The 27,479-nt window shown below is 39.1% G+C and overlaps 1 protein-coding gene across 1 annotated transcript in view; it reads right to left on the reverse strand.

Annotated features, from left to right (window-relative positions):
* Positions 1–15,782: 15,782 nt before the first annotated feature.
* The window catches only part of cygb2 (cytoglobin 2), a 32,299-nt gene continuing 20,602 nt past the window's right edge, over positions 15,783–27,479 (reverse strand). The window contains exons 2-3 of the mRNA XM_026170487.2: positions 21,519–21,750; positions 15,783–16,090 (exon numbers count right to left, since the gene is read on the reverse strand). Coding sequence (XP_026026272.2) covers positions 15,926–16,090; positions 21,519–21,750 — 397 coding nt within the window. The 3' untranslated portion in view covers positions 15,783–15,925. The remainder of the gene's footprint in view (positions 16,091–21,518; positions 21,751–27,479) is intronic.

The following is a 27,479-nucleotide window of genomic DNA, read 5'->3' on the forward strand; positions in this document are numbered from 1 at the left end:
AAAAAAATAATTTAGATCTATAAAGCCTAATTCCCTTCTCTGAACTTTAACGCATAACTTATTTATCAGGTATTTGGGCATTAGTCATCTCTCATTAAATGAGAGATGATTAATGATGATCTCATTAATCATCACCATATTAGGGATATCCACTCACTCTGACATCATATTGAACCAGGAGTAAAAAATAAAAAATAAAAAATAAAAATAATAATAAGTATATATATATATATATATATATATATATATATATATATATATATATATATATATATGAAATTGAATGACAGAACCCCTGGAGTCTAGACGCTGGTGATGATGAAGAGCAAGACTTGGGTAAAGCTCAGACTTGGGTGAGGTGGAGATGGCGAGGAAATGGGTTGCATGAATGAGAAAGAGAGAATGACAGAGAGCACGGATTTAAACCACAGAGTGAAGGCTGATTGGCTCAAAGATGACTGAGGGAGAAGATGACTGGACAAGATTGGAGTAATGACATTGTTGAAATTGACCAACGTTTTTCCTGCCTGCCTGATCCTTTTTTTTTAAAAATAACTGTAATGACAATAACCATCCGAACATGGTATTACCAAATTTCTATGGACAATTTCTCACTTCACAGAGAGAGCAAGATAGATGGTGAGTGAGAGATGGGTTTAACATGCACACAGCGTCAGGACCTTTACAGAAATCGCTTTGTGCATTTATTTTAGTCAATATTTGACTTATTTACTGACAAAATGGAGGCTTCTTAAGTTTTCCAGCTTGGTCTTTTTTCCTTACATCAGTTATAACAAACTGATGGTAACAAAACTGGAGGCATCGTATTCGATTTGGTTTCATTCCACCCTGTACAATAGTATAACATCTTCAACAGAGGCCTGTGTATTTTATATGACAATGATCTGCAGTTCTGAACATCAGTAAATTTAATCCACTTTACAATTTGTATCCCATTCAGGTTGTATAATGACTGTTGTCAGGTGGAACAAAATAACCTGGCAACATAAGTCAAGAATGGTCAAAGACAAGACAGTTTGAAACATCTTAAAGGTCTCAGCTGTCTGTGTCACTAGACTGCAGTTATATTTCTCCCAGACAGCAGGACAGGGATATTCTTAACCACTGATGACATTCCTCACCACCTGAATCTGTGACTCTGCTGTCGTGAAACTTCTGGTGCATGGACGCCAGACTGATGGAAGTTCACACAAGTGGCTGTGAGGAATGTCAAGTTACAGCGATGTGGCTGTGCATCTCATCTCCAGCTCTGAGACATGCTCGTGCCTCCTAATTGGAAAATTCTTCAGGGGTCCTCTTGTGCTTTATGTCGACGGAGAGCTGCACAGACTCACCAGTGCCTCAAAATCAGAGGATTTAAGCGTCACAGAGCTGTAATTTGTGTTGGCCTGTATATGCTTGGCCTGCCTTTTTTGAGTGTTACATTTTTGTTGGGGCAAAGTTAAGAGGATTTTATGCATTTAGAACCAATGTCTAAATTACAGGAGGTGCATGAAGGAAAAGAAGGGCTCTTTAAATTTAAAAGTGATTGTCATCTGGATAAAGCAAGAACAGTGACACGAAGCAAAGGTGTACCAGGCCCGCTGCTGAAATGCAGGGGAAAAGCATTTCTGTTTTTGTGCACCAACCAACAGAATATTTTACCCTGTAATGAGAGAGATGAGTTTACCTTTTGGGCTCTGTGCTTAAAATAGCTTTCTATTCTTTTACAAAAGGAAGCTGTTTTGAGTTGTAATTTGCTTGTGTTTGTGTATTGTGAAGGAAATACCCAAATGCAGGACAAAAAAAGAAAAACTTCCAATGCACAGTCCCAAAAGGGCCTAAACAGGCCCTTTTGGGACTGGGAAACAGGGGACTGGGAAACAGGCACATCTACCTTTAGGTAGATGTGCACACAGACACCACAACAAAGAGCAAAGGTGAAGGACTGGACTATTTATCCATATGGGGTAATCAGGGAAGTGGAAACAGCTGGAGGAATGAGACACAGGTGTGGGTAATCAAGACAATTACAAAGGAACGCAAAATTCAAAGCTAGGCACAAAAGAGATCTACCAAAGTAAAACAGGAAACAACCCAAAAGATGACAACTAAGTGTACAAGACAAATGAACAAAATGATACTGAACTGTATATGACGGGAAACAATGAGAAAGTTGAAACACAGGCACCAAACTCCATAGATATAGCAAAACTACAATAAAACCAAACAGAAATACATAAGGCTAATTCAACACTACCAAGAACTGAATGTCAGATCAGGACAGTAAAGCAACAAAACTACTTACTACTTTGAATTTTCTAAAATGTTAACCCCGCCTTAGCCATCAGCAGAATGGTACAGATGTTAGCTATCAAGACAACACAGCTCTGTCATGTTTTAAGTTTTGGACTCCAGCAGTAGGAATAAAATCCCTGATATATTTGTTTTAGGGGCCTGTATACCATACTATAGTTGATCAAACATCTGATCAGTTTGAATACAGGTGAACTCACAGAATATGCATTATCCTGACATTACAAGCAGTCTCCAAACACCAGACATAACAATGGACACAACACTTGTGTGAAATTTAGTGGGTGAATACTTATTACTATGTAAACACTAGGGGTGCAACGATACTCATATCGATATTGAACCGTTCGATACAGTGCTTTCGGTTCAGTATGCATATGTATCGAACAATACAAAATTTTTATTTATTTTATCAACTTTTCTTCTGACGATGCTGTCTGTGTTGAGAGCTCAGTGGATCTGCGTTCGACTACTCCGCCTAGGCTGCACTGACGAGTGCAGATCCACTGAGCGCAGCGCAAGCTAGCAAGACAGAAGCTAAGCTCGTTGCAACATGGCAACTGCCTCAACGCTACCCGAAATTGAACCGCCCCCACCCTCATTCAGATCTGGCGTTTGGAACTACAGTATCTTGGTTTTCATGTGAAGCATGACCCTGATGGTAAGCGGCACGATCTGATCCTCGTGTTGGTGTTGTTCCCAGATCATCATACTAAATGTTGTTACAGGATCAACATTGCAAGTGACCAATCAGAATGTTGTGACGTCATACTTTTGCAACTTCGGGTAAAACAAAAAATTGTACTTAAGCTGCGAGAAACCACCTCTGTCCGTCGATCAACGGACCCTGACCCTAACCCTAACCGTAACCCTTTAATAAACAGTAAGCAGAATTGATATTGTCCTTGCAACATTGGAATTTCATAAATGCACGAATGGCTTGGCGCGCAAAAGAATAACATCACAACAATGTGATTGGTCACTTGCAATATTGAACCTGGAACAACATTTTCATGATGGTCTGGGAACAACACCAACACGAGGATATCAGATCATCCTGGTAAGCGCGTCATGGACAAAAGTAAAACTGTATGTCGGACGTGCCACACTCAATTGGTGGGAACTTCGTGCGTTAGCTCATTAACGTGTTGACGCTGTCCAGCCCCATGCACGGGGCGATCCACGGTAACACGTTAACGGAGATTTGCCGCGTTATGGCGTTAATGTCATTTTAACGAGATTAACGCTGACAGCACTAGTGGGAACACAACAAATATGACTGCACATTTACTCCGACATCATCCTAGTGCAAAGACAAGTGGAAGCAGACAACAACAAGCACGCATGCTACAGACTTTACCCGAGTCATTTAGACAGCCGTTAGCACATGATTCTCCTTATGGGACCTGATATGTTTAATATGCTGCTGAGAATATAGCCCAGAAGAAGCGTATAGTATAGCTTTTATTTTGGAAAGAGCCATTTCTCTGTAATAAACTCTCTTTTCCAAAGATGAGTGATTCCTCAATCAGATATATATATATATTTTTAATACTTTGTTGTTTCAGCAACATTAAATTTAAAAACTGTACTTTTGAGTTAAATTATATATTTATAATTTTAATAAATGACAAATTAAAAAGGCACGAACAGTTTTTTGTATCGAAAAAATATCGAACCGTGACACCAAAGTCTCGAACCGAACCGTGAATTTTGTGTATCGTTGCACCCCTAGTAAACACTTTTCCAGATTATAACAGAAAGTTAATTCAGTCTTTTATGTATTTTGCCCCGATCTCATCAGAATATCCTCAGAAAGCCTGGGATCCCCTTTTCCAGTTAGTAATACCAAGATCACCTCACTCAGGAAGCATCTTTGACAGATGAATGAATGAATCACCACATTTGGCTCATTTTTATGCATAGGAACAGCAGCTTTGCTCTGACCATAGCACGCTAATCATATCAGAATAAATTGTTTCTGGTCACATAATGAATCTATGTCCGCTGCTTTCTCTCCTTTAAGTTCTTGCTTTCCACCACTTCCAAAAACCTGGAGGTTGTCTGGCTCTTAAGCTGTCGAATACTGCTCTTTGTTCACTAATCACTAGCTTTGTAATTCTGTGCCGAACAGCTGTGGGTTTATCAGAGCCTGTTCAGCTGTTGAAGATGCTGATAAGGACAACAACAGTGAAGCTGCTCCAAAAAAAGACATTATTAACAGAAACCATTAACACTGAGGGGCAAATGTAGAATCAGATAAAAGTTCTCTTTGGTTTTCATTAAAATAAGGTTACAACACATAAATATCAATTGGTGCCCTAAAAAATAACAAAAGGCAAAAAGATGAAACTCACTAATCAGCTTCATTACAGCTGAACTGCATGCAGCGAGCCTAAGCAGAGCGCATACTGGTGCAACCTTCCTCACCGATAAAGCAGCTTGAGATACACAGAGGGGATTTCTTAACGAGCTCCACTCATTTGTGTCAGTTTGTGTTCTGAACACCTGATGAATCCCAATAAGTCAACGCCTGCTGACAGAGACGGATGAGCACGAGCGTATCGGTGTGGAATCCTGATTTAATCATGGAACAGAAGAAGGAGCTGAGATCAGGGTATCAGCCGAGATATAAATCCCTGGCATTATATTTTTGGCTTTTGTGTGTTTTCCGTGTGGTGTCAAAGTGGAGTTTGTCCAGGTGTGTTTGCCCCCGGGATGTGATAAGCCCACATTACTGGCGCTCTCTGAAAATGACAATATGTGGCAGTGAAAAAAAATGTGTAGCCATGGTGACAAGTCAGTGTCCTGTCGACCATGGTTGAGCGCAACGGATGCACTCGTGGGAGACTGACTATTTTCTGATTCTCATGATTTTGTTTACCTGTTTCACCTGTTCCTATTACACTCAAGCCAGGCAGCAAGAGAGTAACGTTGATTTTTCTGAATATTACATCTATTCCTATGAGGCTGCAAGCACATTTTCAGTTCAAACACTGTACAGAAACCTAGAAGTATAACCTGAGCAGATCCTTTTATAAAACTCATTTTCTCTGTATTTAAAGAGCAACTATAAGAAGTCTTTGTCAACACTTTATAATCAAATGTATGGCTTGAATAAATTATCTATGGATTTGAAAAATGAAAATCTTCCTCCCTGCATGAACCTCCCATTGGAGCCTTATAGAGTCGGGAGAACCACGCCTGAGGCGTCAAGCAGGGAGCAGGCAACCATTAATCATTGATTAGGAACATTTACATCTAATTCCATTTAATCATCTCTGGTTCACAAAACAGTGAGACTGCCAAGCAGAGTCTCTATGCCAACTTGCAGACAGAATATTTAGAAGATTTTAGGAAGTTTCTGAAACACTGATAGCTAGATTTAACAGCTTTTATCTTTAATCTTAGAGTGATCATGCAGTTATCGACAACAACATTTAGATTTATTGTTAAAAAAAAAGGCTTTGTGCTTCCGATAATATAGGCAAATATTATAGGCAGGTAACAAAAAAGCAGTTGAGGGTGGAGGTAAAAATATCCAGGTTAAAAATAAAATTACAACAAACAGTGAATGTTGCCACATTTACATTTAGAGCCAGATTAATGTGAAAGTAGCTTTTTCCAACTGCCTTTCTTATTGCATGGAAAAAAACATCTTTTTCCATGCAATAGTCTTTATTTATTCTTGTATTCTTGTTTATTTCAGCTGCTTCTAAGTGTGGTTGTATTTCAGTAGGGATGCATCCATAGATCTTCACACATTTCTCGTTTAGCCATGTGTGACAATTTCATCAATTGTGACATGTACACTGTGTCACTTCATGCCATGTTTTACCTCGTGTGAAACTGAAGAACAATTTTAACCAAAGAAAGACAAAGACTGCATTTCCCACCATAATCTGACAGTTCATTGTTTTTGTGGTAGTTTCCACCAAATCCACCAAAGTCTGCAAAGCTTCTTTCTCTAATGGGCCCAGCATTCGCCAGGCCTCCATGCATTGGGTGAAAGTCAGACTTTCATAATCACAGTGCGGGACATTGTCTCAACGTGTGGGAAGAAGGGAGAGAGGACTTAAAATGGTCCCACATAAAGAGGGACATCTGGACAAGCTGCGTGTGGTGGAGGGAAACACCTTTGGTTCATCTGACTTTGCTGTTTCATTAAAATCATTTTTAATTTAAAAACACTCGCTAATGTGTACTCATGCACTATATACACAAAACAAAAGGTCATAAAGTAATCCACTTAAACCATGTCACAGTTACAACCATATAAATGTGCAGGAACGTTTATGAGACCTAAAATCTTTTTTCACTCTGAAAGTTGAACTTCGATCATCATCTTTGTTGTTGTTTAATAGTTTAAGACTCTTCAAGTGCCAGGTCTCTTTCTTCAAATGTCTCTGCCATAAATCAAATTTCCCACTACAACGTTTTAGAGACGTGGCTGCATTCATCACTCACAACGAAACAGCCTGGAGATGAATGCTAGCCGAATGTAATTAATCACTACAGGAGTCTGTCATGCTGGTCCTCAAACAGTGGAAACTATTTCACACATTCACACATATCAAAATCTAAAATAACCACCACAACAACAGTAAGAACAACACACCTAAAGCCACAATAATGAACCACTGCACTAATGCAAGACCTCATTTTGCTGCTACTAAGCAACTAGAAATATCTGACTGTATCATTTGTATTACACATACATGTTCTTTCTGCATATTTGGTTGATGTTCTGTTAAAATGAAACTACTTCAAACATTAGAGACTGTTCATTTCTTTGCAAGTGCTTTTCAAAGCAAAAAAAAAATAAAAACACCCAGTCCTGTGCCTCCCCACTGACGAGATATTTTGCCTGTAAATGATTCATCTTAAACCATAAAAGGTATAATACTGGGCCAAATTCTGTACAGCAGTACATCAGTGTAAGTGTATGTGCTGCACTATGTTATCTGGATCACGTTCAACCCTTGGCTGAGGAAAAAAAAAAACTTAATAACATCTATGCTGCCGGGTTTCTGCTGCTGTACTCGTCTCATAATGAAGTGGAACACGTCGCACCAGCTCGCCGATCTGCGCTCCACGTGTGGCCGAGAATTGATTTCAAAACGCGTTTCATTCATAGATCACCGAACGGGCTCGGCACAGAATTACATTTTTGATCTGCTGATATGTTATGAACCAGCCAAACCTCCCACTGAGAAGCAGCATTCGTCCTGTGAGCTCCACATTTATGAAACTCTAACACATTTCAGTCGGGGCTTGAAATTTTTGCTCTCTTTAGTTCTATATTTATTTAAATCTCTGCCTTTCCTTTAATGTCTTACTGAGCTGTTTTACATTTAGTTTTTTCTTCTTCTCCTTAAGAACTTCCAGTCATATCCTAACAAGACTTTTGTTGGAGGGTATGCTCAAATCATGAAGTTAGAGCCCCAGAGACCCCCACATGTGTGGGCTCCCTCCACAGCTTGTTTTTATGATATGGTTCCAGTGAATGATTTAAAGTAGGGGTGTCAAACATAATGCCCGGGGGCCACAAAGACACAGTGCAACTCCTGGCCTCCTCTACACTTCTCCAGTCACTCTCTCAAATAAAGAGGATCTATTAAAACTAAACAGGAGCTTGGATCTTAGGAGGTGACCAGTTTTTCAAAACAAGCTTTTTGTGATTACTTCACACTTAGTTAAAGAGAATGATCCAGATGCTGGTAAAACACAGAACTGTGTTTAAAAATCCACGTTTGACTCAAGCAGTGAGTCAAACGCTCAAACCGTCTCATTACCGTCAGATGATCTTCACTTCTGCTGGAAGTTTGTTGGGACTTCCAGCGGCCAGAATGAAGACAAGGAAAATTTTCTCTTTCAGACAGGAAAAAAAACCTTTAACGTATATTAACAGTGTTGGGGAGTAACGGAATGCATGTACCGCCGTTACGTATTTAAAATACAAAATATGAGTAACTGTATTCCGTTACAGTTACCGTTTAAAAAGGTGGTGTTTAGAATACAGTTACATTGTTGAAATAAATGGATTACACAGCGGTATTTTCCTGTTTCATATTGTCACGGGTCAGGATTGTTTGGGTTTTGTTTGATAGCTATGTTCTGTTGCTCCTGGCGGCAGCTGCCATGGTTACAGGGTGACGTGCTCTCTCTGCGACTGTGTTTCCTGGGTGACAGAGCGCCTTTTTGTTGTTGTGCTAAGTTAATAGGGAGAATGCTACAGGCATAGCCCTAAAGAATGTAGCCTCATGGGCAGTGTAGTCCGTGTTGCAGGGAGAATGGACTGCCATACCCGTTATGTGTCTGTGAGCGCGAGGAGGGAGAAAAAAGAGAGTGGAAAACTACGAGCTGTCATCGAGCAGAAACGGGAGCTGGAAGCATGTAAATATAATAATAACCACTGCAGCCAAGAAGAGTGCCTGACGAGCCCAGTTGTAAGTAAGCTATTAAGACTCGACTGTACGCTGTGTTCGTGTTTTCCTCCGAAACAATAAGTTCCGTTGGAGCAGCCTTTCAACGCCTCTCTCTGTCTCTCGCTAGCAAACTTGACGCAGACAACAAAGTAAAGCTACGTAGGAACCCGAGGTATTAGCCAGAGGTCCCTTTACTATGGTTCAGAGCCGCGGACCTTCAGTAATAGTAATAAATCACATTCATGTAGTTGTAAACAGCATGATAATATATTAAGTAATCCAAAGTATTCAGAATACGTTACTCTCATTGAGTAACGTAACGGAATACGTTACAGAATACATTTTGGGGCATGTATTCTGTAATCTGTAGTGGAATACATTTTAAAAGTAACCTTCCCAACACTGTATATGAAGCACTCATGTACTGCACTGTACTGCACACAGGTGATGTAACCTGGATGTAATGTTGTGTCGCGCAGACGCAGGGAACAATCAATTACCTGAACAGGCATGATTATGTAACATGCAGGAAACTGATCATTTCACCATTTCAGTTTCACTTCGGCCTGGCACATCTTGAACCTCTTGGTTGTTTGTAGTTAAAAACAGGTAAAACCAGAGGCTTGGTTTCCATTTTGATCCGAATCATCAGTGTGTACACAGTAATCTTTAAAAAACACAAAGACAGACAAATTTACAAGTAGAGTTTATTGATGGTCATGATTGATTTTCACCAGGTCTGCGAAGGTACAAGTCTGTGCAAACATGCTCAAAAACACTACAAAGCCACTGAATTCGCTCCCAGCAACAGTGTACAGTTACATATGCATATACAGTACTGAAATACACAGAACCCTCCTCAGAGATATATTTAGAAAAATATAAAGTCCTAACTTTCCAACTCATAGACAGGAACATTTCACAACAAAAACGCACAAGTCCACATGTGCTGTGATGCCCTTATTAGCTGAAAGGGAATGAACATGAACATATGATATGGATTGAATGAGCCAAAAAATTTACATTTTTAGATTAAAATAAGTGAATTATGTTGCAGTAGTAAACTTTGCATGTGAGAACATGCCCAACCGTGTGCGTATGGAAAGCAATGCAGCGATGTGTTTAACTAGGATGTGTCTACACATAATGCTGTGTGTTTATATTGTGGTGAGGTTCGTGCTGCACACAGATGGCGAGATGCAGAGAGCCTGCAGCTTTGAAAAGGACCGCAGTGCATTTTTAAACCAGATCATTCAAGACCAGCAGCAGTTTTACTGCCTCCTAAGCGATTTGAGCCCAAGTGGAAACAGTTTTCTTGACGTTTGTTTGACTCCTGCGTGTATTTTTATCCACCTGTCTGACTCATTGCTGTGAGAGATTAGCTCACAGCTCAGCTTGGAAGGGGAGCTTTCAGTAAACATTTGCAGGAGTCGAGAGTCGTTAAAGCAGCAAGTAGTGTTTTCATTTCATTATCTAAAGATCACAAAGTGACATTTTCTTATGGCGGGCTAATCAGTGAAACTGAGCCGCTATGTGAATGTAATACCTTGGGATGTAAACTAGGTATTTGTGAGATAAAGAAGTTTGTTCTCTGCTCCTGTGTGCATGTGGGACATTTCAAAGGAGATCCTTGGAGATATTTACCATACCTCCCCGTGAAGACCGCCTCGTCTGTCTAAATAAATCGATAACAAAAAGAGTTTCTGTTCAAAAACAAAGCAAAAGAAAAAGTAAATTGCTTTTTTTTTATCAACGTCTGGTGTGCGAGTATTGGGAGATGACCACATAAGGACTTTTATCACACTGTTTTTTTTTTGTTTTTGTTTTTTTTTTTTAAATCAACAGCAGCTACAACCACTTTTACAAGTTTTTGCTATAATTAAACTCTTTTTTTTTTTTTAAATCATCAACTGCAATAATTAGAGGATCAACCCTGCAACACCAGATGTGTCATATTTGACACTTTGTGAGACATCTACATCCGTTTGATTTTTGTTAACCCTAACCCCATTAAATCCTTTTCTTATATGCAAAATGATATAAAACAAAACTCATATGAAAACTCATATGTAATTTTTTTCTTACTTTGTCAAATGGTTCAAACAAACAATTTGAAATTTCTGGCAATTTTTGGGGTTCAGGCTTACAGGGTTAACTGTTTGGTACAAACACAAGTAGACAAATTTAAAAACCTTTTCAGTCTTTGAATTTGAGCCAATAATAAAACTAATTTCCTCGACGCAGCGAGGCCCACTCGAGAGACAATTTTGCTCAAATTGTTCAGAAACAAATATAATTTATCAAGTAAAAGCAAGAGTTGAATCCAAATTATGAAGCAATTCTTGACCTTGTTTGACTGTCAGTGAAGCACAAGGTGGTTGATGTAGCAGCTCATAAGGTACACGATCCATCGCCATTCACAGATTACTGTCACGTCATCACGGTCTGGGTCGTTTAGTCTCACTTCTGAATTTTGAACATTTTTAATGCAATGTTTAGTTTTGTGGTTCCCTTATGTGTTCATTTCTGTGTCCCAGCTTTTGTTAATAGCTGCTCTTGGTCTGCTTCAAGTGTCGTCTCATTTGTTTACCGTTTTATTTTGAAGTCTAGCTTTCTTACATCAGTTTTGCTTCCTGCCTGTGCTTTTCTCCTGATTGTTTGCACCTCTGTTTGCCTCCTGATTGGCCTCCTGTGTGTATAAATTGAGCTCTAAGAGAAGGAAGATCGGGCAAAGTGGTTGTTAATACTCCCTTGTATTCTGCCTTCACGCGTGCCTGGAGTTTCTGTTGTTTGTCTCTTTGAAGGATTTTGTATTCCTTTGTCCTCAACCTGAATAAAGGTTAGTTTTGAATCCTACATTGATTCAGCTCTGTCTGTGAGAGAGGCATGTGTTAGTATATATTATTATTATTCTTCATTTAACTTCTTTAACAAAAGAATTTCAACCAATATGACCTCGCCCTCCGCTACCACGCCCCCTCACCCCATCGTGACCACGCCCTCCATCATGACCAAGTAGTATGCAACATGTGTGCAAAAGTAATATTTGAAGTCATCGCATCCTTTGATATTTCACAAAGTTATTATTATTATTTATTTTGTAGCGCATGCAATGTTTTATCCTTTTATGTCAATGATTTTGCTAAATGGACTGAATCGAATGCTGTTCTGTACATCAGGTGCGAGTGAGTTGTAAATATGTTAAAGTTTGTAAAGTGAAAGCGATAAAGGGCCCATAAAAGAACACATTTAACATTAACCTTGAGCATCGTTTGGGTGAAGTGATAAGTGTGCAAGCTTCACTAAAATCAGACCAGTACTGTAGGCCTACGACACCTGATGACCGAGCTTCACCAAGGCATCAGTCTTTCAGTCAGATGAGCTAAAAACAAGCACTGCGTGTTTTCTTCACTTGGGCTCTTTGGTAAAAATTCAATCACACATCAGGGGGCTGTTTTTGTAAAGGATATCATGACAGAATAATATTTAAACCCACCGGTGCAAGACAAAAACAAAACACTTAGAACTTTAGAGAACACTTTTACCAAAAACGCCGGGACGCTGTATAACATATAAACAAAACAGAATGCAAGAATGTGCAAATCTCAAACCCATATTTTATTTGTAGAAATGATCAAGCAGAGACATTTTAGGATTTCAGGAAAAACCTCTCATTTTTAGTTCGATGGCAGCAACACGTCTTAAAAAAAGTTGGAACAGAGTCACTGACATGCAAAAAAACCATCTACAAATGGAATAACCCAGAATAATGCTGGTCAACATAAACAGGCATGATTCTGTCATGGAAATCACTGCACGGGCTTCCAGAAAACATCGTCTGAACACGGATCACAATGACAGCCACTAAAAGCTCTCTCAAGCCAAGAAGAAGCCACATGTGAACACGATCCAGACACAGTGTCTCCTTCTCTGAGCCGAAGCTCTTTTAAAATGGACTGAGTCAAAGTAGAAACTGTTCTCTACTCAAATCATTCAAGATGTGAACTGACCCGCCTGCAGTCCCGACCTTTCAACAAAATGAAAAACACAACAAAAGAAGACACGGAACCTTTAAGCAGCTAAAATCCTCAATCAGACAAAATGGCACAAAAGTCCAGCAGCTGTTCTCCTCTGTTCCCAGATGTTTACAGACTGTTGTTAAAAGAAAAAGGATGCTACAGAGCGGTTATCACTGACTTGTCCCAACTTTTGAGATGTTTTGCTGCCATCAATTCAAAATGAGTTTCTTAAAAATTGTCCATTTTTTCATTTTAATGATTTGATTTGTTTTGTATGTTCTATTATAAATAAAATAAGAGTTAATGAAATTTCAACTCATTGCATTTCTGTATTTATTTACATTTTTCACAGCATCCCAGTTTTTTTCCTTTGATTGTGTTGTGTGTTTGTAATCGAGAATCTGAATCTTCTTTCAGTCAATGAAAGACGTGTATGCACATATATAGCGCTGTTGTGAATGACCGCGGTGGGTTTAATGCCAACTGTCCACTCGTAATTGTTTTCCTTCTCAGTGACGCGCTCCGAGCAGAGGCAATGGGAAGTTACAGTAGATGAATGGCCAAATGAGGAGGAGAGAAGACTCATTACCTCCTCATTAATGCCAGATGCTGATGCCGACGGGGGTCAGATGGGAGAAACAAGACGTCACTGCAGCAGACGCAAACTGCAGATTGGATCAAGTGTCCACCCTAAACAGATTTGCTGTGTGTGTTTGAGAAGATGGGGACTGCCAGCAGGAGCACATAAACTTCAAAGAAGGTGAGGTCAGGTAAGGTAACGAGAAGGCAGCACAGGCCACATTCTGTAATACTTGGATTTTTTTTTTTGCTTTCGACTGGTCAGAGATCTAAAGAAACCGACTGATGGCACTTCTGAAACAGATGTGTTTTCCACAGACCTCCAGAGTGGGTTTCTAAAGCCCTTAATGGAGACTTCAAAGCAGCATGACTCTCTGATCGGGTTTTAAAGATGTAAACTAAGCGACCGTCCTGTAAATATTCACATGAGAGACGTCTTACGGCATGCCTGTGCGTGAAAGTGTAAGCGTGCACCTGCTGATATTTTCCATCTCACTTTCACATTGTTAGTGTGTGTGTGTGCAATGAGATGAAATGAGGGGGGGGAAGCAAAGCCAGCCCTCTTTTACGCATCCACAGGTCGTGTCCTTGAGTTGTATACGAAGGTAGAAGAGTGTGCACATTTACTCACTGTACGCTTATACAAACAACACCTCAGTAAAGTTAAACAAGACATTAAATAGAGAGAAAAGGGGCCGCACGTCCCCTGAACATGAGGATATACTGAAGCAGGACACAAAGAGGATCTATTAACAGTCAGCAGCTCCATGGTCCCGTAGCCGGGGCTTCAACAACTAACTGCCCCCTCTAATAGCTAAAAGTCATTCTGTGTCTAAGCATTTCTTCCATCTTTCAAAGTATTGTGAAGTGTATTCATGTGCGTCGCCTTGAAACTGCAGGTTTCCACAGAAATGAACTCTGTTAAGTATAATCCGCATTTATTTTCAGAAATAAACGTCTTTTCTTGCTCCAGATGGATAAAATACATGTTCGTAAGAGCGTGCCTGTCAAGCTTTGTGTTTCTGGATGTGGTGGGGTGGGATTTTTTTCTACAGTATTCTGATAAAACACATTAGACCTTTTGCTGCGTTTGGGTAGAATTTGACACATTTTAAATGACAGTTTTCATTCAAGCAAGGCTTCAAATTAGCTGTGCAGTCACACAATCCCATTTTATTTAGCTTTGAGAGAGTTCCTCCTAAGGCTAACCCCTGTAACAAGTTCCAAGAGGTTCCTATTATGTACCATAAACGTCTGGGGGACAAAGACTGCGGGAACATACCAAGCAAACATTCTCGACCCTGGACCTACTTTTCTAGCAAGAGATCCACGTTCAGCAACCGATTAGATCATTAGAACAAGCATATGTATTCAAAACCTATTCAAACATAGGTGATATAATCAAATATAATACAATTAAATTTCACCTTTTACTGTTTAATATGAAAAAAATGTAAGAATAAGCTAAAATTCTCTCATTCGTTGTTGTTGTACTCTAAACTGTTTTAAGATGCAGGGATTTTGAAAAGATAAATGTCTGAAATTGTTTTATTTATTTTAAAAACAATCATCAGTAGTTTGCATAAATGGAGAAGAACTATAAATGACCATTAACAGTTTTGTAGTAAATCGATTAGCTGTCAGTCAATTATCTTTGTTTTAAAAGGAACAAGGACACATGCATTTAATTTGTCCATTTAGCTGGATCTCTGTTTTACATGGAAACAACGTCCCCATCGGCCCATCTCTAGTTATTGTTAGCTGACAAAAAGTGATCTTTTTCAGTAATTTTTGTCTGGGAAAAAAATGCTGTGTTTTGACAGGTATTAAAGACTCCATAAGATACCATCATACAAGGAAAAATAAAAAATAAAAATAAAATATGACCATCAAGTGGACCATTATGGCAAAAGCCATAATGGTCTTGCAGGCTGCAGTTGCACTTCATATTTACAACTCTAGAAATATATTAACTTGCACAGCTAATGTCGATTAGCAAATTCTGCTTTTATCCTCATCTGTCTCTAAATAAAGTGCATCTGCCACTGCTACAATTTTGAGCCCTTTGCAAGAATGCAAAGCTTGACAGGCTTACAAACAGAAGGATTGGTCACCTTTTAATTGATTTTAGAAGTTCATTAACACTTTTGAAGCAGTCTTATCTCAGCAGGTGTATAAAAAGGAAGATTTTATGCTACACAGAAAGTGACTGGTTGTGTGCCTCTGGCAGCAACAGCAGTGTGTGCGGATGTCGAACTGATAGTTAGCCTTAGCAGTGATAACACAGCAGAGCGCCACTGATGTAAGTGGAAATCTAACAGCAGTTAAATAAAAATGTTTGGCTACATTACTTGGTGTCCAACTGATCTGATCTCCGAGACGTGCAAAGCTTAGCACCAAAATGCATCCAAAAGAAGTTGAATAAAGAAACAAAATTGCACGGATTACCATGTTAATCTGATCCATGTCTGTGAAACCATCGTCGCAAAATCTCCATCAACATTTTAAACACATTATTTTGCCTCTCTTTAAACTTCATTGAGTCCACTGAAAACTTCTTTACCACCTCTTCTTCCCGACTCTTCACACTGCCGAGCTGGAGACCTGGAGCCAGCCCACCTCTGTGTAGGCCCCCGTCACATGCCAGTACACCGCCCCCATCAGTTTGGTCCACACCATCTGCACCTCTGCCGTGAAGAATTCTGGGAAATCTTCAGAAAACACCTCCAGCATCACACTGCTCAGGATCTGAGAGGAAGAGGTGACAAACAAATTTCATTAAGCGAGCCACAGAGAGACGGAGAGCGAGGGGAAATGTGGCTATTGAGATAATAAGGGTGCGAGTAATGCAGAAAAATTGTGTTCTGTGGGTAAAGCGGGAACAGCGTGATGGAGAAATAGGAATTCATTTCAGCGTTACAGAGAAGTGGGCGAGACAGGTGAGAATTGAAAATGATAACTGTAAAACATGAAAGCAGTGGGTGGACAGGCGAAACAAAGGAACAGAAATGACAAAGTCGAGAGAAAGAGCAGCAGAGGTGGCTAAAGCAAAAGCACAGAGAGAGAAAGCTCAGTGTAAGTGTGGCAGCCCGCCATAAAGTCAGCTGACCTGGGCAGAACTGGGGCAATAAAACCAAACTGCTGATGCTGATTTAACAAAAGCTTCTCAACACGAGGTTATGAGGGGGGGTTCTATCAAAGCTTTGAGTCATATTTGACATGTTATGTGACACCAAACAAAAGGATTTCTATCGGCTGAGCAGCTGCATGAATGTGATATGGATGAAAGTTACCGTGCTGGCAAAATCAAAACTATAGCCCTCTTTGTGTGGTTTTACCTGGAGACATAAAGTAATTTGTTACAGATTTGCAACAAAGAGGGGATATGCCGAACATGGTCACCTCAGACACATAGCTCCGGCTCTGAGCACAGAAGCCCCGCCTACCATCTATTCAAGCCTTCTGTTTGCAAGGAGCTACAACAGCTCGTTTTAGAACAGAGGCTGAAGCAAGGCTTAGCTTCTCATAAAACGTGGACTAAAATAGTGTGTTTAAGGTTTGTTATGAACAGGTAAAAATAATTAATTATTATTAATGTGATTTATGTAAAAGCTGTTCCAGTAGAGTCCAAGACTACATCTTCAATGGCAGTAGAGGATATCCACTTTGTCTCCCTCTTTCTAAAAAAATCCTTTACATGCCTTCAGTTTACTTGGGTGAGAGAATATATTGTATAGAGTAAAAGACCTAATCTTCCCATTCGTAAGACCACGGATTAGAAATTATCTAATCAACTTGAAGGTGAGGCTAACTGTCACTCAAATGTGACGACAGTTGGAGTTAAGAATTACCAAATAACCCAACGTGTAAGTCTTTGGACTGTGGGAGGCACAGGGAGAGCATCAAGCTCCACACTGGGGTGTCTCCAGCTTGCTAGTGGACTCAAACCCAGGACCGTCTTGCTGTGAGGCAACAGTGTTAACTGCGGCACCACTATGCCACAAACCCTTTATCTTATTAAACTAAATGAATAAAGGTAGTTGATGATGATCTGGTAGGATTTATTTCTGTATCCTGCCCAGTGGCTGGCATGAAGAATGTGATCAGTGAACAGTGTGGGCTCTCGTATTTCATCCAGTTATTAGATCTAAGGACTTCTGGTTGTATCGATGTCTGTACGGAGCGTTTGGACATTCAGGAAGCAACTTGGTGCTTCCTTGAGTCACTGCGGTTTTGTTTTATATTTCTCAAACATAAATGTTGCAGTATACAGTCCTCAGAGGTGATTATCAGGTCATTGTGTTTGTTTGGTACCTAATTCGCTTGGACAAACATCTGGATGTTCTCCTTCAGTCGTTGTTGCTTGTTTCTTGTTCCCATATCTCCCCACTGTTCCTTGTACAGAGCTTCTTAGTTTTTTCTCACTTATATGCAGCACCTTCAGTTTTACCACCTGGCTGTCAGTTTCAGTTTTGTCTCAGCTATTAAGCCAACCTTAAAAAAAAAAAAAAACACACAAAAAAAACTTCAGGCCATAATGTGACACATTATGAAAAAAAACAGGAAGTATGAAATGTATGACTGGCCTAAAAAAAAAAAAAAAAAAAAAAAGTCGGGCGTTGAACACGTGAGGTTGAAAATTCAAGGAATATACAGTGGGACTAATTTTTTTAATGACCTATTCACAGAGTGATCAATGCAGGTCTAATTGGTGGTAGAGTTTTCTCTCGTTACTGTTGCGTTTATGAACCAACACAACATTCAGAAGACTTGAAGAGAAATAATCTACTTCCCCCGTCAGATGGAGCAGGAGGAACACTGAATGTAACACAAGTGTTATGTAAAAACATGAGCTGTATACAAAAATGAGTTTAAGACATTTTTAATTGGTTCTGATTCTGTCTACGCTTCTCTAAAAGCTAACTTTTTAATGTGCTCCAGGTTTGTGGAAAACTGTATTTACTTGTGAAGCACCTTACACATATAAGTTTTTACAGAAAGCTATAGGCAAAGTAAAGACTGATGTTGTTGCTGGGTTTTTTGGGGGGGGTTTTTTGGTTGTTTGTTTTTTTAAATTGTGCATAAAACTTTTTTTAATTTAAAAAGATAGCAAGAGAGAAGGTTCACATGATGGTAATGTGGACAGTGGAAATATTGGAGAAAGGATGTTGAATATTGAGCTGCTAGTCGGGAGGAAAAGATTCAGAGGAGATTCATAGATGTAGTGAAGGAGGCAATGCAGAGAGTTGGTGTGACAGAGGAGGATATTTGGGATAGTGTGAGAGAGACATTAACTCCTGCGGCATGTAGTTGTTTCTTAAGTGGCCGCTGTTATTTTACTGTTGTGGGTTTTTCTATATAATGTATTTGTTTCACTTTTTTTGTTGCAGTGGTTGATATGTTATGGGACCAAAAAGCTGCCACCTGGCATTTCTCTCACTTGTAAAGGAGATTTGATCTTAACAGGACTTATTAGTGTCACAGCTCTCCGCATATATACGTGTCTTTTTTCAGGAATTTGGACTGTTCGTCCACATATAAATCACTGAAAACTAATTTTCTGAAAAACTCCAGGGTGTAGATTTTCAGAAGGATTGTTCCCCTGCTAAATAAAGGACTGAATCTTATATCAGATGAGGATAGGACATCCCTCTCCAAAAAGTCCAGCCGTTGGTCTTCTCATTTGTCAGATGTTTATGGACTATTGTTAAAAGATTAGGGAATGCTCAATATTCCACGATTCTTTGTTTTCTTAGTGTATAGATAGCTTCATGTATTTCCCCCTTAATTGCCTCAGTTTAATAGTGGGAGTTTAATTCTTCCCACAGTGCTCTATCCTCTTGTGTCAAGTCTCCTGTAGTAAATCCCTGTATGCATTTTCCCACTTCCTGTTTTATCTTGTGAATTAGTGTTCCTTGTGCTTTGCTTCCAGCGTGCTTCCCTTGTCTCGTCTTGTGTCTCGTCTGTGATCTAGTTCAACTGTTTCATTTTCCTCATCTCTCTCCACTTCCCCAATCCTTCCCCGATCCAGGCACTGTTGGATCCTTCTCCATGTGTTTTCAAGCTTTTGTTTCTGTATTTTTCCAGGTTCTCTTTTTGGACTTGTGTTTTACCTTTTGAATTATTTCAAACAGCTTGCTTTAAGATCAGTCTTCCTGCGTCTGTGTTCCTGCGTCTGTGTTAGGGTTAGGATTAGTAATGTAAACATCATGATCAGAATGTCTGGCAGGCAGAGAGTGGACCCAGAGTGCAGGACTCAACAGATGGAAGCAAACTTAAAATCACAGCTTTATCTATGCTAGCAAAAGCAACACAGGGTTGAAAAGGAACAAGCTTGAGGCTAAACAGATGGACAGAGGCACACACACCATGAGAGAAAAGAAGGACACACAGATAATATGTACACAAGAGGAGATTAGGGCAGAGTGGAGACACCTGGGAGCACAGCTGAACAGAATGTGGCAAAACAAAGCAAAAAGAGGAAGCACATGAGCAAGGGACTATCAAAATAAAACAGGAAGTAACATATGCTGAGACCAGGACTAAGACGTACAAGCTTGGCAGAACAAACAATGGAACGGGACACAAAAGGAGACAGAAAGGGTAACAAAATATGGAGATACAACTGATGATAAGACACAGAGATGAGACTAGGACAGAATGAACACGAAAGGCAACAAACTGCTTCTTTCACAAATTTCCCAGGTGGTGTTAGGGCAGCTTTGGATTTCATTATTATAAGATGGTTTGGATTGAGAGGTTCAGTTGCCTTTGGGTAACTGATACCATCAACAGTCAAGAGGTGACTATTTACAATAGACTTGGCTTCACAAAACAGAGTTCAAAGAGAGCCATCATCCTCCTGCACACTGAGCAGTAGTGGCGTTCAGCATGTTATGAATGGTCCAAATGTGGCGTTCCCAGACGCCACCTGCATGACTTGCAGAAGGAGCATTGAAAATGAACTCCCACTATCTGTCTACCAGGAAAGCTTCCAGTGCCTGTATGTCACATTACTTGAGAGCTTCTCTGAATTCATTTTTAGCTCCTTCGAAGTTTGTGCCCTGGTTACAGTGAGTTGGCAAACAGCTCCTCTCAGGCTAATGAAGCATCTAAGTGCATTTATCGATGCATCTGTTGATAAGTCTTCTAGCGTCTCAATGATTATGGTAGGATCTCAGGTTCCAGTAAAAATTTGTTGTGACAGAATGTCTGCTGCGCAAAGACCTCTCGAGGCGTGGTCAGCTGCGACTGAGCTAAATTGAGCACATGGAAGCATGTAGCATAACTATAGAAAGAGAGAGAATTTACAGACATCTAAAAATGTAACTAATGTTGTACCAAAGACTTTTATGCAGCTTATTCTTGTTAAGCGCAAGACAAGCTGCTCTATACAGGTTACACGTCTGAATGTCTCTGTCATTCACGCTACTGCGCACAGAGCTCCAACAACTCCAGTAACGGCAATTTTATGGAACAGACAAGCGGTTTACTACATGAAGTAATAAAACAAGAAGCAAGAGCTAGAAATATAAATAACTACAAGGCTCTAAGAAATACTAAACTCAAGGCAAATATAGAGCTAGAACATAAATATTCCTTAAATCCAAAAGAACAAATCATAAATCCAAAAATAAAACTCAACACAGGGTTAAAGATCTGGGACTAAATTAATGCATTTGTTATTATTGGTTTTTATGCCCATGCATGTTTTTACATTATACAGAACAACGATTACAAGATAAACTTGATGCTCCATAAAATTCTTCCATAATTTGTTTGCATGTGTCTAAGTAAAGATTGAAGCCTCCAGCTTCACAAAAGCTTGAAGTATTTCTATTAAAAACACACACAAAGCAAAACACTGCAGCTACATTTGAGAAATAAAACAGAAAAACAAGTAAAACAGGAATTCTGTCCTGAGTAAAGTGGCAAAAGTGAAATATCCCCCATGATATTAGACTGGTAATGAGACAATTCTTTGGGCTGCTTTGATAATTGAAGGGGCTGCTGAAGCAAGAAAATACCTTTATTAAACTGCTAGTTATTCAGGATAGAGAACCCCTGACAATAATCTTTTGCCGTGCTTTGTTTCGCAGACAACATGTTTAAAAGTGTTTAAAACAAAGTCTGAAAAAAAAAAAAGCCCAAAAAACGGGTCATTTTCGAAAGTTACCTTAAAGTACACGGGTTCCACTTTGTGTTTGATAGCGTGGGCTTTTCCCACCAGGGCCAGCACCGACGACACCTTCTCAGGGTCGTGGAGGTTTTCCACCACACTGTTGATGGCATTCATCACCCTGCAGGCATGCTGCCGGAGTTGGCTGCTCCGTGCCATCTCCTCAGGATCCTCCAGGTGCTGAAACTGGCTAAAATACTGTTTGGCCGATGGGAAGTTGACAAAAAACCTAAAGAGGTGAATAAAATTCATCATTAAAATATGAAAGCAAAATTATTTTTTTTTTTTACATTCCAGGTTGATGTGTGTGAATGAATACGTCAGTGTTTTTACATTTTGGACTAGTACTGTCCACAGAGGATGAAGTCTGCTGATCAATTTCTGATTTTTACTTGGGAACCACGAATAACCACATAATAATATATGCAGCACCCCTTTCTAAAACTACCATTTCTAAAAGTAGCAAAAGTCAGTTATTGTTTACAGTTTTTGTTATTTTTCTACACAGACTTAAAAAATCAAATGAGGGAAAGATTCAGAATAAAATACGGCTTATCGTCCCGAACCCCTCATTCATCAAAAGCTTGTACTCAAACATATGACTGTAAGTTAAAAATAATAGTTGAGATTGAACTGTATTTCCATTTCTATCAAAATTCAGGAGCTCCATAGTTCAATTAGATTTTAATTGGTCGCCTTAAGGTGGTTTATATTGTAAGGTAAAATATTAGAAAGAAACTCAAACAACCACACAGACCCCTATAAATAAGCACATGGTGATGGTAGGAAGGAAAAACTCGATTTGAACAAAAATGTCCTACAAAACCAGGCTCAGGGAGGCATTTGGGGAAGGGGAAAGAGTAAAGAGCAAATGAGTTCATTAAGATATGACGTGGTAGGATTATTCGAGATGTGAGGAAAAACATGTTTGTAAGCAAAATTCAATTCTGACTTTAACAGGGAGCAAAAGAAGAAAAGCTAATATGGGAAACATATGGTTCCCCTTTCCAGTTCCAGTTAGTATTTTTGCTGCAGTGTTCTAGATCTCCTGAAGGTGTTAATACAAGACAATGATGGCGTGAGTCAAATGGAACAAAAGTCCGCTCCTGTATTGATGAGGTAAACGGCTGCCAACATGCCAACACACACACACACAAAGATCATGGGCAGGCAACCATCTTCTCACTCGTGGCTGCAAAGCCTATAATGTCTGATCATCCAGCAAATAGCAGAAAAGGGGCCAAAACTGCACTTGCAGCTGGCTCATTTATGATTAATGCCATGAAAAGAAAGCCCCAAAGTTTCCACTACACTTTCAAGGTGTCATCCTTTAAGACTCTGATGACTTGGGGACAAAGATTTGACATGTCCACTGTAATCATTAAGGACAATTACAGGATTCAGTATATAACATTTTAAAGCCTTGAAGATAAAAAGCTTGTTATTTAAATAACTGAAGACTCTGAGGAACATTTGATTGAATTCACACATTTTCCGTGGAGAGAAAATGTGGTTTTAAAGTCTTTGAAACAGAGAAACAAGAAAAAAATAAACTTTTACAAAGTGGAATGAAGTAATCAGTGTTCTTCTCTGCTCACCGACAGTAAGTGTACTAACAGGATTTCTTTGAAATGGAAAATATATACACTGCACTTCCAGAGGAATTTCACAAAGAATGAGGAAAAGAAGATTTAAAACCCTGAAACCATATATTACAAGGAACAAAAGAATTAGGAAAACAGGAGCAACAAATAATCTTCATGCTGTTGTTTACATTTGAATATCTGTGACAGCTAAAACATCTAGCAAGGCTTTATTGGCACAAATCCCATTAGACAACGGCAATAACAGCAGCGGCAATATATCATAATGAGAAGCACACTTGCATTTGAAGAATGTGTCGACTTTGGCTTTATCCAAATTTACACATGAAATGAATGACCCAAAGCCATTTAGCCACTAAAACTATCATCCCAATGATACCCCAAAGCTTTTAAACTCTCTACATGCCATAAATTTTAATCAACCAGTCTCTCCCTCTCTCTCTTTCTAAGTTTTTGACAAAAAGTGCAATTCCTTTCTGTAAAGTGTTTAATTCGCCTTGGCACCATCCATGCAGCAGGAAGTTCCCAGCAGAAACCTTTACATTACAGAAGCACTGATGAGACACTGCAGTCAAGACTGATCAGGCTCTTTGAGTGTAATTGGATGCAGGTGGGCTGAAGAGTGCCGTTTAATTTTCAAGCGTGGTGTATCAGACTGTAGCACGCTGAAAGACACCTACAGAGGTTGTAATATTAGAAATACATGTTAAAGCATGTATGTTGTTTAGCTTCAGCAATATCCTAGTTATGTGTATGTGTGTGTATGTATGCTGAGATTTAACTGAAAGGTAAAAGATAATTGTTTGCCTTCTCAAATAAATATTATCAAGCAAACTGGTGACATATGCAGGTGGCATGGCCGGTTTGAATGAACTATATGCGATTGATGTTTTTTTGGGCATGTTAGGCTGATTGGGAACCAACTTAGCAATCCTCTGGACGTATTCCACAACTGGTACGAGAGTAACTGCTCAAGGTTTTTGGTTTCCCTTTAGTAAAATCTTTGGCAAACAGTGCCCTGCAACAAAAACCTCATTGTGATTGCTTTGGTTGCTAGAGTTGCCACAGTTGCATGGAAGATGCTGACTTGTCTGCAAGCACTCAAATAGCCCCAAACAGCAACGATGCTTGACACCAGAGATGGGCAGTAACGCGTTACTTGTAACGCGTTACTGTAATCTGATTACTTTTTTCAAGTAACGAGTAAAGTAAGGGATTACTATTGCAAAATCGGTAATTAGATTACCGTTACTTTCCCGTAGGAACGCTGCGTTACTGCGTTACTAAAACCGTGATTTTTTTTGCGAGAATGTCTCATGACAGTGACGTAAGCGAGTGCGACGTTGGTGACAGCAGCTGTGTGCAGATCAACAATGGATAATATATCGAGTGCGGGAGAGAGTATGAGCGTGCAGCGTTTAAAGTGTGGAAGTACTGACCTTACTTTGAGTTTGATTCCATAAAAAGTGACAAAAACATTAGCGTCCATCGTGCGTGGGAAGAAAACTTCTTTTTACAGCGAAAAAACCCCTAAACTTCCGAGCAAGCACCGAGTAGCTACGACGTGATGGGAAACTCACAGAGACACTCGCGCGGATTCTTCAACTGACCGCACCACACCTGCACCAGGGTAACCCTCCGCCTACCCTGCTCCTGCTTTACAGGTGAAAATAGAGCAAAAGGACCGCTGAGTCTTTGACTTTATTTATTTTCTACTGTGTTTTACTTGCATCTGTTTGAAAGAGTGAGTGAAAACACAAAAAATATTTTATTTTATGTGCTGGAATGTGTAGAAAATAGGTTTAAATGTTAAACTAATTTATTCAAGTCAGAGAATGTTGCATATAATTAAATGTTTTGCTTGATGCATAAAGTTAAAAGATTAAAACTGATAAAACAAGTTAAAAAAGACTTTTCCATTTGATTACATTTTGTATGATGGATTATGTAGAAAAAGTAGAATTGGGCTGAAAGATCTATCGCTTTATCACCTCTTCAGGTTGTAAATCGTGTTTTTAAAAAGTAACTAAGTAACTAAGTAACTAAGTAATTAATTACTTTTGAAAATAAGTAATCAGTAAAGTAACGGGATTACTTTTTGGGGGGAGTAATCAGTAATTAGTTACTGATTACTTTTTTCAAGTAACTTGACCAACACTGCTTGACACAAACAAGATCCAGTTGCCTTCTAGGTAAAAGCTGTTTTACCACTAAAAGAACAACTTTTACTTTGAAGGTGAACAGTCTGTTTCCTGTTTGTGCTACATTTGTCACAGTTTCTCAACAGTCATAGTAGCACTGTATGCTACTTGGTAACCACTGAAATTGGTCACAATGGGATCACAGGCCAATCACTGGGCCTATGTAAACGGGGCTTAGCAGTTCATTTTAGAATGAATGCCACAACCACGTGCAGCAGACTGGGAACTACTTATTTTCTAAAAAAATAAAATAATAATTTAAAAAATTTAAAAAAAATCCTAAAAGTGAAGCAAACTCAGAAGTGGCAGAAACTGAATTCCTCTTAAGGGCACTGATTCCAAAGCAAGTGAATCCTCAGACTGCCATGGTATAATGTCTACGTTTACAGCATTAAACAGCATTTACAGATTTGGAAAAACAGATTTGGTCTTGGATATTTTCCCTCTTCATATGAACTCTGAGATGAATGGCTATCTTCATTAAGTTGGCTCTCTTTGCTGTGTTTGTGCTGTTGAAGACTTTTGGAGTATTTTTTACAGATTTTCTGACTAATATCATGGCTGCAAGGTGCAGACCACCCAAGATGTTTATGTTTGGTGAGTACAATTATAGGGTTTGGCTTTTTTTAGACTGTTGCTTAACCTTGATTAGCTGGTATGTGGGATTGTGTATTGCACCTGTACAGTTTATAAACTCATCTTGTTGCCCTAGCTCACTTGTGTTAGCTGATAAATTACGACTCAGCCTTTTTTATTCATATCACAGAGGTAAAAACACAAAATATTAAAGATTCAAAAATACAGACAGTGTGTTAGATCAATTTTTATGATGTCTATGAAAATGCCAAATTTTCTATCAGAATTATGATGAAAATAAATGGTGATTTATTTTTAATATAAATTCTTCTAAGGCTCAAAGGTGCGTTCCCTTTGATCGTGAGCAGGTAGCTTCCTGCTTGGCTGTCAGTGTAATGCAGTTTTCTGTTGTCTAAAAAAGAATATGGCTCACTGTGCTTATTTGTGCTAATTTTGCATTTCTAGCACTAATTTGCAAGAATTTGTCTTGATCTCGATCTGATGCAGATCTCCCTCTTTAAATGGGACTACACAACATTTTTATTATTATTCCATCCATATTTTTCCCGTGATCTTCCTCGCTCCACCCTCTTAACAAAACAAAAAACTCATGCTGAAATAAATTAAAACTTCCAATCCTGACTTCACCATCCACTGGGTGATGTCACGTTGGCTTTGTCCATCTTTTGTTTACAGTTATTTACAGCTATGTTACATCTGAAAAATGTTTAGTTTTATCACTCAATATATTGGCTCTTTGCAGTAGGGAATAATTTGAACATTCAGCAATATGATTGAACTGATTGGTAACAACTGACTTAAAATTTCAGCCTCAAAAAGATGAGCATCTTGGACCACTTTGAGCATTTTGGAGCCACATTTTGTTGTAGCATTTAAACCAGCGATCTCAATAAGGCATCTGTAAGAAACTGCTGTATCTTAAAGCCTTTAAAGTCCATTTATTTAAAACATAAATGTAACATTTTAAACATTATACCATGTTAGTAAATGGAGATATTTAGAGATGCATATTTTTTAGCACTGCTGTAGAAGATACGTTTGCCTTGACCTTGTTGAATTCATGTGAGTTGTTTGTGAAGCAGTACATAATGGCTTTTAATGCGAGAGTCCACAGAAAACATTTAAAGTACCTATAATTTGGTCACAACACATCAAAAAATATTTTGAGGAACATCCAGCTCGTACATTCAATGTTGGCGAAGCCCCATTTGTTGAAATCACAAATGTGTTTTATTTGTCCACAGCTTCCAGCATGAATGGTGTGAATGATCGGACTCAATAGGAGCGCGTTGGAAAGGTGAGACCTGCATTATTCTGCCAAACCTTCACACTGCACCCTGACATCCTCTAATGTTCACGCACAATGCCAGCTGAAACATTTTCCATTATTCAGAAATCCTGCGTTAAATGTGAGGACGGAGATAATTTCTGATCTGATGTTTTCGCTTTAAAATGAAAACAGACAAGACAGTTTTATTTTTAATGTCGTCCCTATTCCTGTTAAAACTCTAAATCTATTTCTTTCACCTGTACTTTAATTTCACTTGCTGACTCCA

This window comes from Astatotilapia calliptera, chromosome 6, assembly GCF_964374335.1.
Source record: "Astatotilapia calliptera chromosome 6, fAstCal68.1, whole genome shotgun sequence".
Lineage (NCBI taxonomy): Eukaryota > Metazoa > Chordata > Actinopteri > Cichliformes > Cichlidae > Astatotilapia > Astatotilapia calliptera.